The 16,906-nt window shown below is 43.6% G+C and overlaps 3 protein-coding genes across 6 annotated transcripts; all 3 read left to right on the top strand.

Moving 5' to 3' along the window:
• Positions 1-621: 621 nt before the first annotated feature.
• Positions 622-4,553, top strand: nif3l1 (NIF3 NGG1 interacting factor 3-like 1 (S. cerevisiae)). Of its 2 annotated transcripts, none has more exons than XM_035613393.2 (7): positions 622-748; positions 1,485-1,982; positions 2,163-2,319; positions 2,715-2,838; positions 3,062-3,200; positions 3,801-3,884; positions 4,000-4,553. In XM_035613393.2, exons 2-7 carry the CDS (start codon positions 1,628-1,630, stop codon positions 4,182-4,184), a joined length of 1,044 nt encoding a protein of 347 aa, XP_035469286.1. In that variant the 5' UTR covers positions 622-748; positions 1,485-1,627; the 3' UTR covers positions 4,185-4,553. The 2 variants fall into 2 exon arrangements, with proteins under 2 accessions (XP_035469286.1, XP_035469285.1); XM_035613392.2 differs by having other exon boundaries at positions 625-748; positions 1,360-1,982.
• Positions 4,554-7,153: 2,600 nt separating this feature from the next.
• tbx6 (T-box transcription factor 6) lies at positions 7,154-11,201 on the top strand. The gene is made up of 8 exons (XM_035613394.2): positions 7,154-7,295; positions 7,948-8,161; positions 8,340-8,607; positions 8,696-8,839; positions 9,053-9,123; positions 9,312-9,361; positions 9,481-9,757; positions 9,866-11,201. The coding sequence occupies exons 1-8, from the start codon at positions 7,226-7,228 to the stop codon at positions 11,121-11,123; spliced, it is 2,352 nt and encodes a 783-aa protein (XP_035469287.1). The 5' UTR covers positions 7,154-7,225; the 3' UTR covers positions 11,124-11,201.
• A 665-nt stretch (positions 11,202-11,866) lies between these two features.
• On the top strand, positions 11,867-16,808 carry prodh2 (proline dehydrogenase 2). 3 transcript variants are annotated; one of them, XM_035612567.2, is made up of 11 exons: positions 11,867-11,970; positions 12,067-12,504; positions 12,739-12,929; positions 13,693-13,819; positions 14,258-14,329; positions 14,457-14,537; positions 14,631-14,774; positions 14,912-15,078; positions 15,344-15,454; positions 16,068-16,156; positions 16,451-16,808. In XM_035612567.2, the coding sequence occupies exons 2-11, from the start codon at positions 12,277-12,279 to the stop codon at positions 16,624-16,626; spliced, it is 1,386 nt and encodes a 461-aa protein (XP_035468460.1). In that variant the 5' UTR covers positions 11,867-11,970; positions 12,067-12,276; the 3' UTR covers positions 16,627-16,808. The 3 variants fall into 3 exon arrangements, with proteins under 3 accessions (XP_035468460.1, XP_047183528.1, XP_035468461.1); XM_047327572.1 differs by lacking the exon at positions 16,451-16,808 and having other exon boundaries at positions 11,909-12,504; positions 15,344-15,482; XM_035612568.2 differs by lacking the exons at positions 14,457-14,537; positions 14,631-14,774 and having other exon boundaries at positions 11,909-12,504.
• The last annotated feature ends 98 nt before the right edge of the window (positions 16,809-16,906 follow it).

The following is a 16,906-nucleotide window of genomic DNA, read 5'->3' as shown; positions in this document are numbered from 1 at the left end:
TTGAGGTCAGACTTACGACTTTCATGCACTGAGCCTATCTGTCACTCTCTCTCTCACTCTCTCTCTCGCTCGCTCTCTCTCTCTCTTTCTCTCTCTCTCTCTTTCTCTCTTTCTCATTGCCCCCAATGTATTTACATTACATGCCTCTTACTTTGTGTTTTCTCTCTCCCCTAGTGGCTCTGGCTCTGGCTCTGGCTCTGGCTCTCTGGCTCTCTCTCTCTCTCTCTCTCATTCTTTCGCATTCTCTCTCTCTCTCTCTCTCTCTCTCTCTCTCTTTATAAATTCAATTCAATTCAATTCAATTCAATTCAATTCAATTCAATTCAATTCAATTCATAACAGCTTTATTCGCATGGGAAACACATGTTTACATTTCCAAAGCAACTATGAAGAAAATATATATAAATGTAGCCTACATACAATAGCAGTGAACTAATTATTTACACATAGACCTATATATATATATATATATATATAGGTCTATGTGTAAATAATTGCACATTGTTGAATTTCACCCAGCAGGTACGGAAGTATATTTCTCTGACTCCAGAGCTGCAACACTTTTTACTCTGATGTTTTTATAACGGTGTTCGCTGTCATTTTTGCTGTCCAATGAAAACGTCGCATCAAGAAACGGAAGCCGGAAGAGAACATGACTCTTCAGTCAGTGTGCCGCACTGTCTTCTGTCACCCCGGGAGAAATGCGTTCCGCTGCTGGATTGTCTTCTTGAGTCCAAGTCAAGTGAAAGTATGATAAGCTCACTCGTGTGTATGGTGCTATGTTGATACTGCGTGTTTTTTTAATAAAGCCGTGTAGATTTGAGTGTGTTAGCAGCTAATGTTGGCTAACTGGATAGCTGAGCTGTTAGCTGCGTGCTCTGCAGCACTCACACGTCTAGTTGTTGGTCACGTCAGAAGGTTCCAAGTGTCAGTACTGCACTTTATTTATTATTTATTTATTCTATACAAAAGTCTGTTAAAATTAAACGTACAGGTTTAAAGATTTAGTTCAAGTCACATCATTTGCAGACTGGTGATTCAGTTTAACAAAGTGTTTAAAGAGTATTAGGGTATCTACTGTCTACTGTCACAGCCTGTTAATTTATTATTACATGTTGCTTTTTATATATTTTGGCTGTTTTTTTGTCTGAATGTAAAATACACCTATCTCCGATTGGAGGACAAATATTTAACAAATAATTGAATTTATATAATTATTTGCAGTTGAGTTGCTGCACTGTTGAGTCAGTGCACGTCTGTTGGCCAATAAATCTGGGACTTTATTTGGTGGATATGATTGTCGCTTGATGGATTTATTAAACAATACAAACTGCATTTCTTTTTCTTTCATCCACACAGGTCTATCCTGATGCTGACTGGACGCAGAAATCTCACTTGGACATTTTTATTGCTCGCCCACAGAAGACTATCTGCCGGGCGGAGCTTAATCTCACCCTCTGCCCTCTGCTCTTCTGCCTCGACAGTTTCATCCATCCCAACATCTCTGCCTCCACCTCTGCACAGTCGCAGCTTCCTGACAAACCAACAAACCTCAGTTCCCCTGCGGCCATTTGCTCATCTCTCCTCCACCCGCTCCCTCTGTCATTCCACTCACTGTCCGGGCCTGATGGAGCTGAAAGAGGTTCTGCAGGTGCTGGAGCAGCTTGCTCCTCTGTCACTTGCCGAGTCTTGGGACAACGTAGGCCTGTTGGTCGAACCAAGCAAACGTCGGCCTGTTAAAACCATCCTACTAACCAATGACCTTACAGACGCTGTCATGGAGGAAGCAGAGACCATGAGCTGCGATCTCCTAATCTCATACCACCCGCCGTTGTTTCGGCCAATCAAGCGTCTTGTTCAGAAAGATTGGAAGCAGCAGTTGGTTGTGCGGGCCGTGGAGGCGGGGATGGCAATCTTCTCCCCTCACACTTCATGGGATAGTGTCAAAGGAGGGGTCAATGACTGGCTGGTTGGGGGACTTGGTAAGAGGTCATTCTGAATGGAAAATGTGACACATACTCTTCATATTCTACTTGCATATTTAATGAAGGTACAAGGTAAAATCTTGTGATGCACTGGTCTCCTTTTCTGACCAAGTGTCAGTGTCTGGTCCCCTGAGGGATTTCTTTTCCCCATCTCTGGTGTCTGTCTTTGATTCTCAGGTAGCGGCCAGGTGTCTGTGCTGAGTCAGGGTCTCGGTGGCGCCCCCCACAGTCACAAACTGGAATTCATGGTCAGGAGCACAGAGGAGCTGAACACGGTCATGGAGGAACTGAAGGCCTGCGATGGTGGAACAATACAACAGCATTCGATTAACAGGTCGTGTATATATGACATGACTTGGGACATGACTGCAGACAGTTTTCAAAACGTGCAGCAAGTTTAGATTGATTTGCTTTCTCTCAAGCAGCCTTTTGTATAAATACATTCTATTCCATACAGAAAGCAACTTGTAGATGCCCAAAATTACCAACACAGTTATCTTCTAAGATTTTTTTTTTTTAAGTTTTGGGTTTGATAGGTTAGATTTTCAAACAGTTTTTAGCAGTTTGAGAGTCACCTTTCACACTATGGATGTCAAAGCTCCCACACGTTCTTTACCACAAGCTGGTGACATGACTCTGATAAAGAAAAGGAAAAAAACAAATCTCATTAATAAAGCATTATCAGCAAAGAAACTAACTACATTGATGGTGTTTTTACCCTCCTAACAGACCAGATAATGATGGGATCCATGTCAGTGTAACCTGCAGTGACTCAGCGCTGACCCTCAGTGTCCACGCTCTGCTAAAACACACCGCTCCCAGCCAGTCCCTGAGCATTGTAAAGTTAGAGAAGGTACAACATGAACAAATCCCTGCTATCACAGGACAAACTAAGGAAAGAGAACAATGTCATCAAACGGCATTTTCCTTTTTTTTCAGAATGCTTAAAACAGATTGTTTTATCAGGATAAGAAATATATTGATCACTATTAAAAGCTGCTCTTTACATGTCACAGAGTAACTTGTGGATAGTTATAGTATGATTAATTTTGCCTTCCACCTGTCACTCCCTGCAGCCCCCTCTCCCGGGCCACGGCCAAGGGCGACTCAGTGTTTTGGACCAGCCATTAACCGTTGCAACAGCCATCCAGAAAATGAAGTCTCACCTGGGTCTGAATCACCTTCGTTTGGCTTTAGGATTGGGGCTGACACTAGGTAACGACCTCACAACATGTCATATGTCATATTTGGGTACAAAAAAGGAAACAAACAGACAACAAATCAGCTGGTTTCACAAATTTTTATTTAATTAAAGCATAACAACAAATTTCACTGTCAAAGTTTGCTTGACATGAACACCTGCAGACTTTTGGTTTAAAATATAACATTGTTTATATAAAGAGATGAATGGTGACATTTAAGGAACCAAGGATTAAGTTCCACTGTAGTTTTGCAAGAACACTTAAGCTGCTTTTGTCCTGAACTTCTCCAGAGGGGCTGTATGTAACAAATGTTACTCTGAACATTGCCCAGACGCTACAGATTTCTGGAGATTGTCCTGTTGGTCTGAACGCCTCTGACTCGGACAATCTCCTGCTAAGGTCGTCGTATGTGAACGGCAAACTCCATTTTCCAGAGATCATGTCCGAAAACAGCTTAACTGTGACAACATGTATCATTCAAAAGGCCAAAATACTCACTTTATTTTAACAATTGACACAGATACAGGAGAGCAAGGTCTAAATGTGCTTTAAAGGTGACTAATAAAACAATTTAAAGAGATTAAACAGTTTTCATCATTCTGACATTTTTCAGAGTCCTCTGTGTGTACTGTGGCTGTGTGTGCTGGATCAGGGGCCTCAGTGCTGAGTGGTGTCAAAGCAGACCTCTACATCACAGGTACAGGTTTTAACAAAAAAAAAAACTATTTTAGTTTTTATACAGATCGATTGTATACGACTGTTGTTATGCCTGCAGATTTAATTCCAGACACTACGGTATGTCCATGTTTCAGGCGAGATGTCCCACCACGAAGTGCTGGACGCTGTGGCGCAGGGAAGCAGTGTCCTCCTCAGTGATCACAGCAACAGTGAGCGAGGTTTCCTGACCTCGTTCAGGGAGAGGCTGGCCGTGCGTATTCCTGACAGTGTTGCGGTGGTGGTGTCAAAGGCAGACAGAGACCCGCTGGAGGTGGTCTGACCAGTTTGAGCTGTCGCTGTTTCAGTCGTTCACATTTGTGGGGTGAATGTTTTGATCAGTTTTTCTTACAAAAAAAAGCAATGTTTGCTTTTTGGCTTTGGCAGATACAAAGTGTGAGAATTGATTGCATAAAAAAAAAAAATAGAATCTTTATGTAAAGCCATAAAAACATGCTGAGTGGTATTTCTGAAAACAACTGTGCCTCATTTAATGATGAAATGTGCTTCCTTGGTACATGTATTTCTGGCAGGCTCTTAAAAAAATGGATCCCTGGTTGATCCAAAAATTTAATGAATCTTCTAATCTGTAATCTGAATCAATGAGATTAAAAGGATTGTTGTTTCATCATAAACATGCTGGAGGAAATCAGACAATCGACTGTTTTGTGCATCTTCAAACAGGAGGAAAGTCTATGCCAGTCTGAGCAAACAATGAGAATAAGAAAGTACTTTTTTATCACGTCTTCTAAATTCTTAAATTTACTCATCAAGGCATGAAAATCAAATGTTTTCTGTAAATTGACCTTTAGACCTCAGTGAGCAAATAAAGGACATCAAACCACTTAGCAGGTCCATGTCAAAGAGCAGGCCTGTGGAAATGATGAATGCACTGTAAACAGCACACAACCCCTGCAACCCCCCCCCCCCCACACCCCCACCCCACTCTAGTAATGGTAAAAAAAACAAAACAAGTAACAATCCTCATTATTGGCTGTTAGAGATTCTGGTGGCTGCAGCGCCTGCGACCCACCTGTTAATTCGTAAAAACATTAAGAGACGTCGCACTCGCCTCACTGCAGCCATCAAGGTAATGACCTTTGGCTCAGTGTGAAGTTTACACCTCCACTTCCCCTCGCTTTTCCGCCGCAAGCTTTTATCTCTACCCAGCACACACACACACACACACGTACACAGATGGAGAAAGAAAACAACAACTAGAACAACATTTATGCTTCACTCATGTCAGGTGAATACAGCTGTCACTCTTATATTGGCAGGAATATCTATGAGCAGGTAGATTTGGGGGGTTGAGTTTAGAGGTTTGTGAGTTTTCTTGTTCCTTTTCTATGTATTGATCTATGGTCCCTCACTGGAAACCATCCACACGTAAATAAAGCCCCACAGTGTATCCCGCAGATTGCTCAAGTTGCAAAGGCTCTTGTCGTGATGTAATGGTAATCCTCCACTGCAGAGCCTTGCATTTTAAAGTCTCATTAGGATTTGATGAAGACCATCGTCTCTTCACAAGGTAAAAGCAGAATGGGGAACTTGCTGACAACAACCAAAAACAATAAAAAGGAAGTTCATTGCTTTTGTCCTGCTCATCAACTACTGACATTTTAAAATTTATTTGAATACATCTCACACTGGACTGCAATTGGTTTGCATTTATGAAAGTATAAGTATTCATATTCACTACATGTTTGAGGGAACTATAGTGTTTTCACCTGTAAATGTTCATGCATTTGTAATGATAATCCACTAACATAATACAACAACAGGAGCTAAAAAGAATCTGACCACCCACCGCTGCTCATGCGTACTTGTCTGCTACTATTGACGGTGATTTGTCTCGGTGGCTCTTGTGTTTTAGAATGTGTTTAACTAGAAACCCGTCTGCTCACCAAACGTCCTGCACGGTATGGCAGCATTTGTGTTGTAATTGATTAATTCAACAGTGTCTTGGAAAATGCCAGTTCTAATACTGAGCTCAGGCCTTCATCCAAACCTACAAAAAAACTTCCAGACACCATCGTTTGTGAAGTGGCCAAATTGCAGCCAACGACCAAAGTGTCTTCCTCCTGACATTATTCAAGGCCCGACTCCCTGCAGAGAAGCACTAACAGGCAGACTGCTGGGAGGAAGAAACACGTCGTCACGTCATCAAACAGCAACAGGGGACCTGCCACTAAACTACTGGATTTACGTGGATGTGCAATAGCCATTTGAAACTTGAGCAGCATCTACTAGAATTGTTACAGACCTAAAAAATAAGGAATCAACACCACAATGTCAAAATGCTCAATGACAAGTCAACGTTGCCTAAAAGTACAGAAGTAAAAAAGTACTGAATGTACCATATAATCTAAATATTGATGTGTAAAATGTGGAACATTATAATGTCGGTTCAGATGGAACGAATTTGACCTATTTTATAGTTTTGGTAGTTTAGCTATACATTATTTTTTTGAAACTTATTTTATATTTTGTTAGTAATAAACTGCAGAGAATCTACTGACAACCGTTGTATGTATGTATGTATATATATAAATATATATGTCTCCTTATATTAACCATTGGTACATTTGTGTGTATTTACAGTTGCATGCAGTTTATTTTAAATGTAAAATCCATATGTGACATGTATGCTTTTTCTCATTTTTGTCCTAGCACTTTGTTATCTCTGCTTCTGACAATTGCTGTATGAACATATAAGCAATAATAATTTATTTTCAATATTATTACAGCTGCAAAAATAATTCTAGTGAATTAAAAAAAAGCACAAGATGTCCCCTAAAATGAAGTGAAAATGCAAGTACTCATGTAAAATCACAAATAACTTAGTAAAGTATTTGAGTATATACTTTTTCTATCTCTAGTAACATGAAATAACATGAATCACAATAATGTTAATGTCTTTCAGAAACCAAAGTTACACATTGACCATTGTTGTTTGTGTAAGTTGAGTGGGGACATAAGGGAAGATGGAGAGACAGGGAGGCAAATGAAGAGCTGTGTGAAAATGGGGGGCCATTTGGCCTCATGTGTGAAGCCTCACACACCTATTTAAGCGAGCAAGTTGCCAAGGAGGGCATTTGTGGCAGAGGACGGAAGACGGATAGGAGCAGAAATAGAGCTAAGAAAGATTTTCTTGAAGAAGAGTTCCCCCCGGGACAACATAGGGACTGATAACAGTTCAGAGGCAGCTGAGCTACACCTGGACAAGAAACAGGGGAGACGAAAGACAGTCGGAGCTTGCTTGACATGTTAGTTTGCAGCCTGTGAAGAGGACGAGTTAACTGACAAACGCCGACAAGGAGAATGCTGAGTGTGGAGATGTACCCCAGTCTGACTCTGGGGCCACAGAGGATTGGAGACTGCTTTTACAGAGGTTTGTGCAAGAAGAAAAAAAAGTGATTCAATGCATTTATTCCTTTCCCCCCCCCCCAGAATCCTTGGATGCTTACAGCTTTAAAGGAGCAACCACTGCAACTTTAATAGAAGCTATAGAAACTATAATAATTTACAACAAAAAAAAAAGATGGAGCATTTATTAGCAGCTTATTAGTCGGATAGTTCTGGCAAATAATCTTTTACATGAAAAATTTGAAATATTTATCTTTTATGGTACATTAATCAAACCAAAGCTGAAAATGATGCTGATGGACTTACAGCCACAACAACTGTGTTATTTGTTCTTCTGTGTCGACATTGATTGTGATTCTTCAGATTCCAGTCCTGGTTGATTTGCAACACCCGTAGATACCATGGTGACAGCAAGTGCAGACGGGTCTATCAGCTGATAATTCAACAAAACAAACTTACTTTTTAGAAATTTGTTGGCAGGAAATTTTAAATCCATTGCAAGAATTACGGACTCTAATAATGACACTAACTGTAGAAAGGTATACCATAATACAGTATAGAAATAGGGTCATTTAAATCTAAAAGGTTACAACTCTGTAATCCCTAAATTATGTACATGTATTTGTTGAGATCTTCTGTTCATGTTAGTTTTTATTATTCTTTCAATATTCTCTCAGACCGGGAGGCTCCTGCCCACATGTCGCTGTTCCCTCCCACCTGTGACGTTGTAGCCAAACCACTGCCCCCGAGGCTTCTGGCCCCTCCCCCTGTCCCCAACGAGCCTGCGACCAAAACCCCAAAATACGAGGTGAAGATGGAGCTGGAGAACGCGTCTTTGTGGAAACAGTTCAGCTCGGTGGGCACAGAGATGATCATCACAAAGAAGGGCAGGTGAGAGAACCAAGTAACACTGAATACTTCACTGTATGCATACTATATATGGCCGCCGACCCTTGACCTCTGGCATCGCTCCTGCCCTTTATCCTTATTCGTTCATCCTCCACACTGACAACACGATGGACAAGTGAGCTCACAAACATAAATGTGTGACTCCTCATAACTTTCGCAGGCGGATGTTTCCCGGGTTGAGGCTGAAGCTGTCGGGCCTGAATCCCTCTCTACGGTACATCCTCCTCCTGGACATAATCCCGGCGGACAACTCCCGCTACCGCTTCCAAGGTGGTGGCTGGCAGGCTGTTGGCGGGGCAGAAGCGAGGCTACCAGACCGGGTCTTCATTCACCCGGACTCGCCCGCCACGGGCGCTCACTGGCAGAACCGCACCATCTCGTTTCACTACGCCAAGCTCACCAACAACACACTGGACTCAGCGGGACACGTAAGCACTGCAGACTGACGGACACAGATACGGTACAAAACCTTCACTGTGCATTTTGTGCCAATCTCTGTTCTTTTTTCACTCCCAGATCATTCTACATTCGCTGCATCGCTACCAGCCCAGAGTTCATGTGATTGAAGCCAGAGACGTGCTGAGGTGGGGTGGAGGGCAGCACTCCTTTGTTTTCCCCGAGACCCAGTTTATCACAGTCACCGCCTACCAGAACAACAAGGTACCATGATACTACCTTCGTATTGTTCGTAAATATGAAAATGACTCGCAATAAGTGCAGTTGAAGATTTCTATGCACCAGTATCTCAAGCAGCATTCACGGTGCTCTGACAACTTCTCAATTTTGAAATGCAAAATTTAGGAAAATAAGAGCCAGAATGGAGAGTGAATGTTAGCCAAATGTTAAATCCATTTTTGTTGTTGTTGTTTTCAGATCACAGAGCTGAAGATCAACTCCAACCCCTTTGCGAAAGGCTTCAGAGACGAAGGCATGAACAGCAAAAAGTAAACGCAGACACAGAAATACACACACACACGCACACGCACACACACGCGCGCACACACACACACACACACACTAACACACACACACACACACACACACACACACACACACACACAAACAGATACATTCACTTCAAATTGTCAACCATGTATTGTCTAGAAACTAAACTCTCTTTTTTCCTCTGCAGACAAAGAGATGCAAGACAAAAGCGCAAAATTACAGAAACCTTGGATATTGGTAAGTGGGATGACCGGACTTCATCAGACTTGGACCACATCGCATTAAGTCAATAGGGTTATTAATATTGCTGTGACGTGGCTGCTCCTGACACCCATCTCCACCTTTGTCTCTCTCAGTGACCTGTGATCCATGTGACTCTGCCGATCTGTTGCCGCAGCCCACCACTGGCACAGACCTGCAGGCCCTCGCTCTGGCCTCCCTGCCACCACTGCCGGACCCCTCCTGTGGGTACAGGCCAGAGGAGGCCTCCTATCAGGACACGCTGGTCCCAGAGCCACCACTCGACCTCGGTCAGGCATTCATGGCATCGCAGATGTCTGACATCAGCCTCTCCATGGCCAGTGGGATGCAGGACACTGCAGGGAGCGAGATGGCAAATAGTATGATTGATAGGTGGGTGTGTGTGGTATTTTGATTGATTGATTGATTAATGAACTACTTGTATCAGCACTAAAATGAACTGAACTTTATTAAACTGGCATTCCTTTTTCTCCGCCACAGATCAGACACTATGGTTGAAGCAGCTTATACCTCCGACTTCCCCGTTGCCCAGGCCAACTCCTCCGCTTTCCCCTCAGCTCCTCTTCCTCAGTCATCTTCCTCCTTCCCCTCCCTTGCCATCCCCGACCCCTTAGATACATCTAATCCTCAGCCCTCCCTCCCTCCAATCGACTATCCCTCCATTCTCTCCTCCTCACCCACACTCTCCTCCTCCTCCTCCGCCTCCACCACTCCCTCTCTGCAGCAGACCACCTTCACCTTCCCCACTCCGCCTCCTTCCAACTCCTCCTCACCGCAGCCACTCCTTTCCTCCTCCTCCTCCTCTCCCTCCGCCGACACCTATCACACCATCCCAGGGACGATCAGCCCCCACACACCCACAGAGGCCTCCTTCCCTGCCCCATCCTCCACATGCCAGTCAGGTCTGCAGCACCAAATATCCGCTCACTCTGTGCTCACTCAGCCCGGTCAGCCGCTGCAGGGTGAACCCATTGTCAGTGGAAATAATTCACCAAGTGATCGAAGCTCAGCAGCATTTATCTATCCAAACATGCTGTTTACAAACCCTGATCTGGCTTCTATCGGTGCTCAGGCTTTCCCCAACCAAAACCAGCCACCAGCTCCCACTATGTCATGCTCGTTGCCCACTCATGCTCCTGCCACATCCTTTTCCTTCCCCGCTGGCCCACCACACATGCAAAATCTCCCATTCCCCAATATGTCTCCCAGCCCCGCCCACCATGCCCTGCACCTCCCAAATCTGAGCCACCAAGCCCCGGCTTCCTCCTTCGCATCTGCCTACCCTCCCTCCTCCTTTACTCACCCACCATCCTCCCTTTCTCACCCTCCTTTCCAACCCTCGTCTTGCTTGGCTGTCTCCTCGTCTTTTCAGCAGTCCGTCGCCTCTGCACCAGCAGCCCACCCTCAGAACTTTGCCAATGCTCCCATGTCCTCCTCCACCTCCCCGTACCCTTCGGTTGAGATGGGCGCCATCCATCAGTTCAATCCCCCTGCCCCCTATCGCCCAGAGATGATACTGCACCACCCGTCTCTTCTCCCTCAGCTGGATCCATCTCTTCCCTCCTCCACCCCTCCCCCTGCCCTCTACTCAGCCTTCCCATCCTACCCTCTCAGGCTGCGCCAGGACCCTCACTCATCCCTCTCCATCCCGTTCAGGCATCTATACAGACAACACCAGCATGGCCATGCTCACCCCCAGGGGTCCTACCTGGACATGGGCACAAGACCTGTGTATTAAATGTAACAGTGTTAATGTTGACAAAATGTTTTGGCCTTACAGCGCTTTTAGGGGTGTTAGCAAAGTGTGTAGCATTAGTTCAAGTAGCCCAGTGTTCTGTGTTTGTTTGTTAATGTGTGTGTGTGTGTGTGTGTGTGTGTGTGTGTGTGTGTGTGTGTGTATGTGTGTGTGTGTGTGTGTGTGTGTGTGTATGTGTGTGTGTGTGTGTGTGTGTGAGAACCGAGCTGATCCAAATCTGTAAATAGCTGTTGAAGATTTTCTTTTCAAATATTCATTCCAGAGTGAAAAATAAATGTACCTTCTCCAAGCTTTTGTCATTCAGTTCTTGGCTGAAACATCTCTGTCTTTCCCCAACTCTAGATCAGGAGTTTTCAAAGTCTGAGATATGTGGATGTTCCTTCTGACAAGGCTCGGAAAAAAGTTCAGCTTATATCACTTAAATTAACCCTAACATTGCTGATTGACATAATCCCCCCAAAAATTTTTTAAAGGTTTGTCCGAGGACATTTATTAGTTTCTCTCTGGGAAAAGGGGAAAAATAGTACAATTCCCCCAAAAACAAAGTATCTTTGAACTAACTTTTTAATATTTACATGTTGTCTATTTTACATATACCCTTTTAAAAAACAAATTCAATAATATTTCGTCCTTTCATACAGCCTCCCCTGAAACTACTTCATATCATTAACCTAAACCAAGGGTCCACTTGATGTTTACTCATTTTTTCCAGCAGTCACTCATTAACCAGTGAGTGTGCAAAAGATGATGAATTTGACTGGTTGTCCTAAACCCCTCAGAGTGCACTTTACCCAACCATTCATCATTGACGTCTGCCACGTTTATGAGGGTAAGGTGCTTCTTTCTTTCTTTGACAATTTTACTGACAATTTCCTGGGTCTTTGTTACGTTTGGTTTATCTAATTGAAATTCTCCTGATTCTTAGCTCTTACTCACTGATTTCCGAGTTTTTCTTCAGTTCTGGCCACTGTTCGTAACTCACATGCAAGTTTAAGCTAGAGGGAGCGCCCTCCAAACAAGATTACAACAAAGGAAGATTTACTGATATTCTTCAAATCATCCCGTCTCCAACCACCAGCTGAGTTAGTAACATTCACAAACACACACCTACCTACACGCACCTCTCCGGGGAAGGATGATGTGCTCTCGCTTGCGCCCCCCACTCCCTCGCCTGTTGTTGCTGAGGGCGATGGGCACTGCGGCCCCCAGGTTGGGGGCCTCCCCGCAGCCCGACCTGCTCTCGCCGGCTCTGGCCTTTGAGGATCCCAGTGCCTTCAGGGTGAAGAGCTGGGGCGAGCTGCTCCGAGCTCTGGGAGTCTTCCACCTCTGCTCCTTCCCGTTGCTGGTTAACAACTGTGGGAAGGTGAGACATAATATGTGGCCGATGGTCATTAATGTGCAGGGACAAGATAGGTGAATTAGACTGAATGGAAAAAAAGAAGAGCGAGTGAGATATTGTGACAGTCGTTGCTTTGGTGCAACGTTGCACACTGCGCATGCATTTGTAAGGCACAACATAAAGCAGAATTGTATAGGTGAGAAAACCATGTGGCAAATAATCGGTGTCTATGGCTTATTCTTCTTTTTCTTCTCTAAGCTAATGTCTGTAGCACGCACTCTCTTGGGGAGGAGGGGGTTTTCCTTACTGCTGCAGCCCACTGTGTATGCTCAGTTTGTGGCCGGAGAGACTGAGACAGAGATCTCTCGGTCCGTGGAGAAGATGAAGTTGCTGGGGCTGAGGCCCATGCTGGCAGTGCCCATCGAGGAGGATCTTGGAGAAAGCACTGGGTTTGGCTCATTTTCATATCTCACACTCAGAGACTTTTTGTCCCCCCTCATGTGGATCAGTGTTTAGACGAAGGGGAGGAGTGAATATTTGTTTAGCTAATAAACTTAAATTATGCAACACATTTTCTATGTATTGTGATGTTACAGTGCCACAACTTGCAAAACAAAACATTTTGGAAAAGACGGAAACCATTCAAAATATTTCCAGGACAAATACCGACTTCCTTTTTCAGCAGCAGTCCACCGTAATCTAGGTTTTTTTCTCCACGATTTATTAACAGTTAGATTCTCCGTCAGATGTCATGGTGCTTTCTTCCCTGTGAAGTAACAGTCTGGATTGGTGGTTGGTGGTAGCCTGTTTTCCAATGTCAAAGGTCACTGAAGAAATAAATTTCCAATTTGGTGCTTATTTAGGATTGAATTATAGACTAACACCAAGTTTATATAATGGGCAGAAATGCAATAATAGATCATTTTAGTCAGTATTTATGTTGGTTTTAAATCGTTACACAGATTAAATGTTGCCGTCACCTGAAAAGCTGACTATGTTATTTCATCTCTATATCAAGTAGAGCACTCAAACCTAAAAGTTTAAGGAGCCTCATATGCAGACCCTCAATTGAACATACTGTATATCAACTCGACAGACAACACACGACGCAACATTTCAGGAAGATATCTGGACTGAAAGCAGCTTACGATATTCTTGCACGATGAAGTGATAAAGTCCATCGCAGCTCATGTTGACGTTCACCACCTCCAGGGAGAAGAGATACGACGACAACTTGGAGGCCATGCTGGAATGTGTGCGGATGTCCCACAGCAACACCTGGAGCAAAGACCCGATGATGCAGCTGAAGGTCACGGCCCTGCTCAGCCCGGAGCTATGTGTAAGGCTCAGAGTCATCATTCATCCTACCAAAAATATTTAACTGTTAATGACGTTATGCAATCAAAGATATGCTTTTTTTTTCTGTAAAGGGGGCTTTAACATTTGATTTTGTGAAATATCAATGATATTTATTGGTATTATTGTTAATATTTTGGCTACGAGGAAAACCAAATGTGAAATTTCTAGTTTTCTGAGGCCACGTGAGAACCCTGACAAGCTGTGTGAAATGTACCTTGGGGCCAAACTTAATGTAACTAAATAGTTCAAGTACGTGGGAAAAAAAGATAAGAATACACATTTTTGTGTTCACAGCTGTGGAAGGTTATTTTTAAACACCCCGTCCATACCGTTTGTAAAAAGTGTGTCTACTCCCTTTTTCACAGTGAAGACATTGTGCAATACCTGTCACTGATGAGTCCGTTCTGCTTGTATCAAGGTGAAAATCACAACCCTCATTGCACAACAACCATACGACCCGAGTCTCCTTGTGAGAGCCATGGACGGAGAAGTACGTCCACATCGCACCAAAACAACTCCAGATCGCCGGCTGTCTTCCTTCTACCAAGTGTACACGCACGCAGATGTTGACAGTTTTGATGTTGGTCCTGATTGTTAAATGAACTTTGCACTTTCAGCCAATCATTTTCCCCGGTTTAGACGAAAGTGAAGTTGCCCACCTCCTCTGTGGTCTGCAGAGACTCAACAGAATAGGAGAGGTACAGATCCGATGGCTTATGGGAAATTTGTACATGACAACATGGGAATTATTATTGTTTCCCAGTGTTGCATCTGTCACTTATCTGTCTTAGGCCAGTGTAAACAAAGTCCGAGTCCTGGTCGATGCAGAGTACACCTACATGAACCCTGCCCTCTCGCTCGTCACCATGGCCATGATGAAGAAGTTCAACAAAGATAGTGCCTGGATTTGGAATACATATCAGTGTTACCTGAAGGCAAATCTCTCAGTTTCTCTGATCATTTCTAAATATTTTGAATCAATTGTAATATTTTCACTCAATACCTTGAGACTTAAGTATTTTCCTGAAAGGAGACATTATCAAATACTCCCCTCTTCATCTGTGTCTTCCAGGAGTCCAGGTCCCTCCTGCTAGATGCTCTGTCTCTGTCCAAGAGTGAGGGTTTCTGTCTGGGGGTCAAACTGGTACGAGGAGCCTACATGGACAAGGAGAGGAAGCTGGCAGAGAAAGAGGGTCGTCTGGACCCCGTCCATCAGAGCTGGGAGGACACCAATGACAGGTCAATAAGAGACAGCGGCCAAATGCACCCCAGACAATAACAAAATATGAAGTGCATTAACTAAATCTACTGTCTGGGTGGAGTCGATTTCATCAATTACCCTGGATGTGTGCTAAAAAGCCTTTTCATCTGGATTTAAGTCAACTTCAACGCTTTTCCTTTGGGATGGTGGATAGGCCTGTTGCACATAGAAAACGTGACCTTTTTGAGAAACACAAACGTGACCCCGACACATTTCATCTGTTTACTTGTGTTTGTGTTGCAGTTATAACGGCTCGCTGGACGTCATGCTGAACGCTATATCCCAGAAACATGAGCGCTACAGGATTATAGTCGCCACCCACAACGAGGAGTCAGTGAGACGAGCCGCCAAACGGTCAGACCACAGGAAGTGAAAATCACATGTGGGCAACTCGTTTACATCCATCTGAAAGTGTACACACAACTCATCACCCAAAAATTCGTAGTGTCTTTTTTCTTTTTATGTTTTGGATAAAATGAACTTGTCTCCTTGCTCTGATCTTAGATCTTACCTTCACTCAATGCTCAGTGGTTCCCAAACTTTATGGCTTGTGACCCCTGTAGACAAAACAATATTTGCTTGCGAGCCTTATGTTAATGTTGCAAATCCATTATCTACCAGTTTTGCCCATGATTTTAAGAATAAGTACAGAGCCCCTACGGGGTACATAGGCAAAATAAAACATACATAGATACATATATTTCTGGTGCGCACCAGAAAGTTAGAAAGACAGAAAGAAAGCAAACAATGCAGCCATTGATGCAAATACCAAATGGTTTCAGGAGTCCAAGTGCCAAATGTAATTGGGCCCTTTCGCAAACGTTCAATAGTTTAACTATGTGTCCAACAGTGTTATTACTGGATTGAAATGCTGGTTGAGCACAGAGCACTGTCCCTCAAATCGATCTTGAGACCGCTGGGCGCCACTACCGTCTATTCTGATGTAGCTGTTGTGTATTCTTTTCAGGATGGACGAGTTGGGGATAGACAAAGATGGAGGTTCAGTGTGTTTCGGCCAGCTGCTGGGAATGTGTGACCACGTCTCCCTCACACTCGGTGAGCTGCGACTCAGCTGGTATTCTTTATGTTTTCGTGTGTTATTCGATGGCAGCTTGACAGGACATGAGGCTGTTGTACAGGCTGAATCTGCAAATAATAAATTGCACGGGACTTTTTAAGGCGAGAGACAATGCAAAAATACACATTTCCATTCACTGTCCCTCATGTTACAATGGTGGACTTTTCATAAATTTTCTTTTGGAGAGATTTTTATGCAGAGTAACATATTCACGTTACCTATCTTTGGTCATTTTGTTTTCCATTCTCCCTCATCATGCCTCTCTCCTCCAGCCAAGGAGGGGTATGCCATATACAAGTCAGTGCCATATGGCTCATTGGACGACACACTCCCCTATCTGGTGCGACGGGCTCAGGAGAATCGCACTGTGTTGCAGGGAATCCGCAAAGAGAGGGACCTGCTGAGGCAAGAGCTCTGGAGGAGACTTCGCCCGAGGGGAGGCAGCTAATACTCACAACTTTCTACAAATTTCCAGAACAAAACGCATTTCAAACGTGTCCTATTTTGCTGCTGTGCATCAAGAACTGATGAAGTTTCATAGTAATAAACTACTTAGATGTACAATTGAATATATATGTATATATATATACAGTATATAATTTGTTTGACAATAAAAACTGCTTTTGACAATGTTGGAATATTTGGTGTAGATTTTCATTCAAAAATGCCATTTTGATAAACAGATTTAAATTGGTTGTCAGGACATTCATTTGTGTTGAGCTAATAGG

The sequence above is a fragment of the Scophthalmus maximus genome, chromosome 16, assembly GCF_022379125.1.
Source record: "Scophthalmus maximus strain ysfricsl-2021 chromosome 16, ASM2237912v1, whole genome shotgun sequence".
Lineage (NCBI taxonomy): Eukaryota > Metazoa > Chordata > Actinopteri > Pleuronectiformes > Scophthalmidae > Scophthalmus > Scophthalmus maximus.
This window is presented reverse-complemented; position numbering and strand designations above follow the sequence as displayed.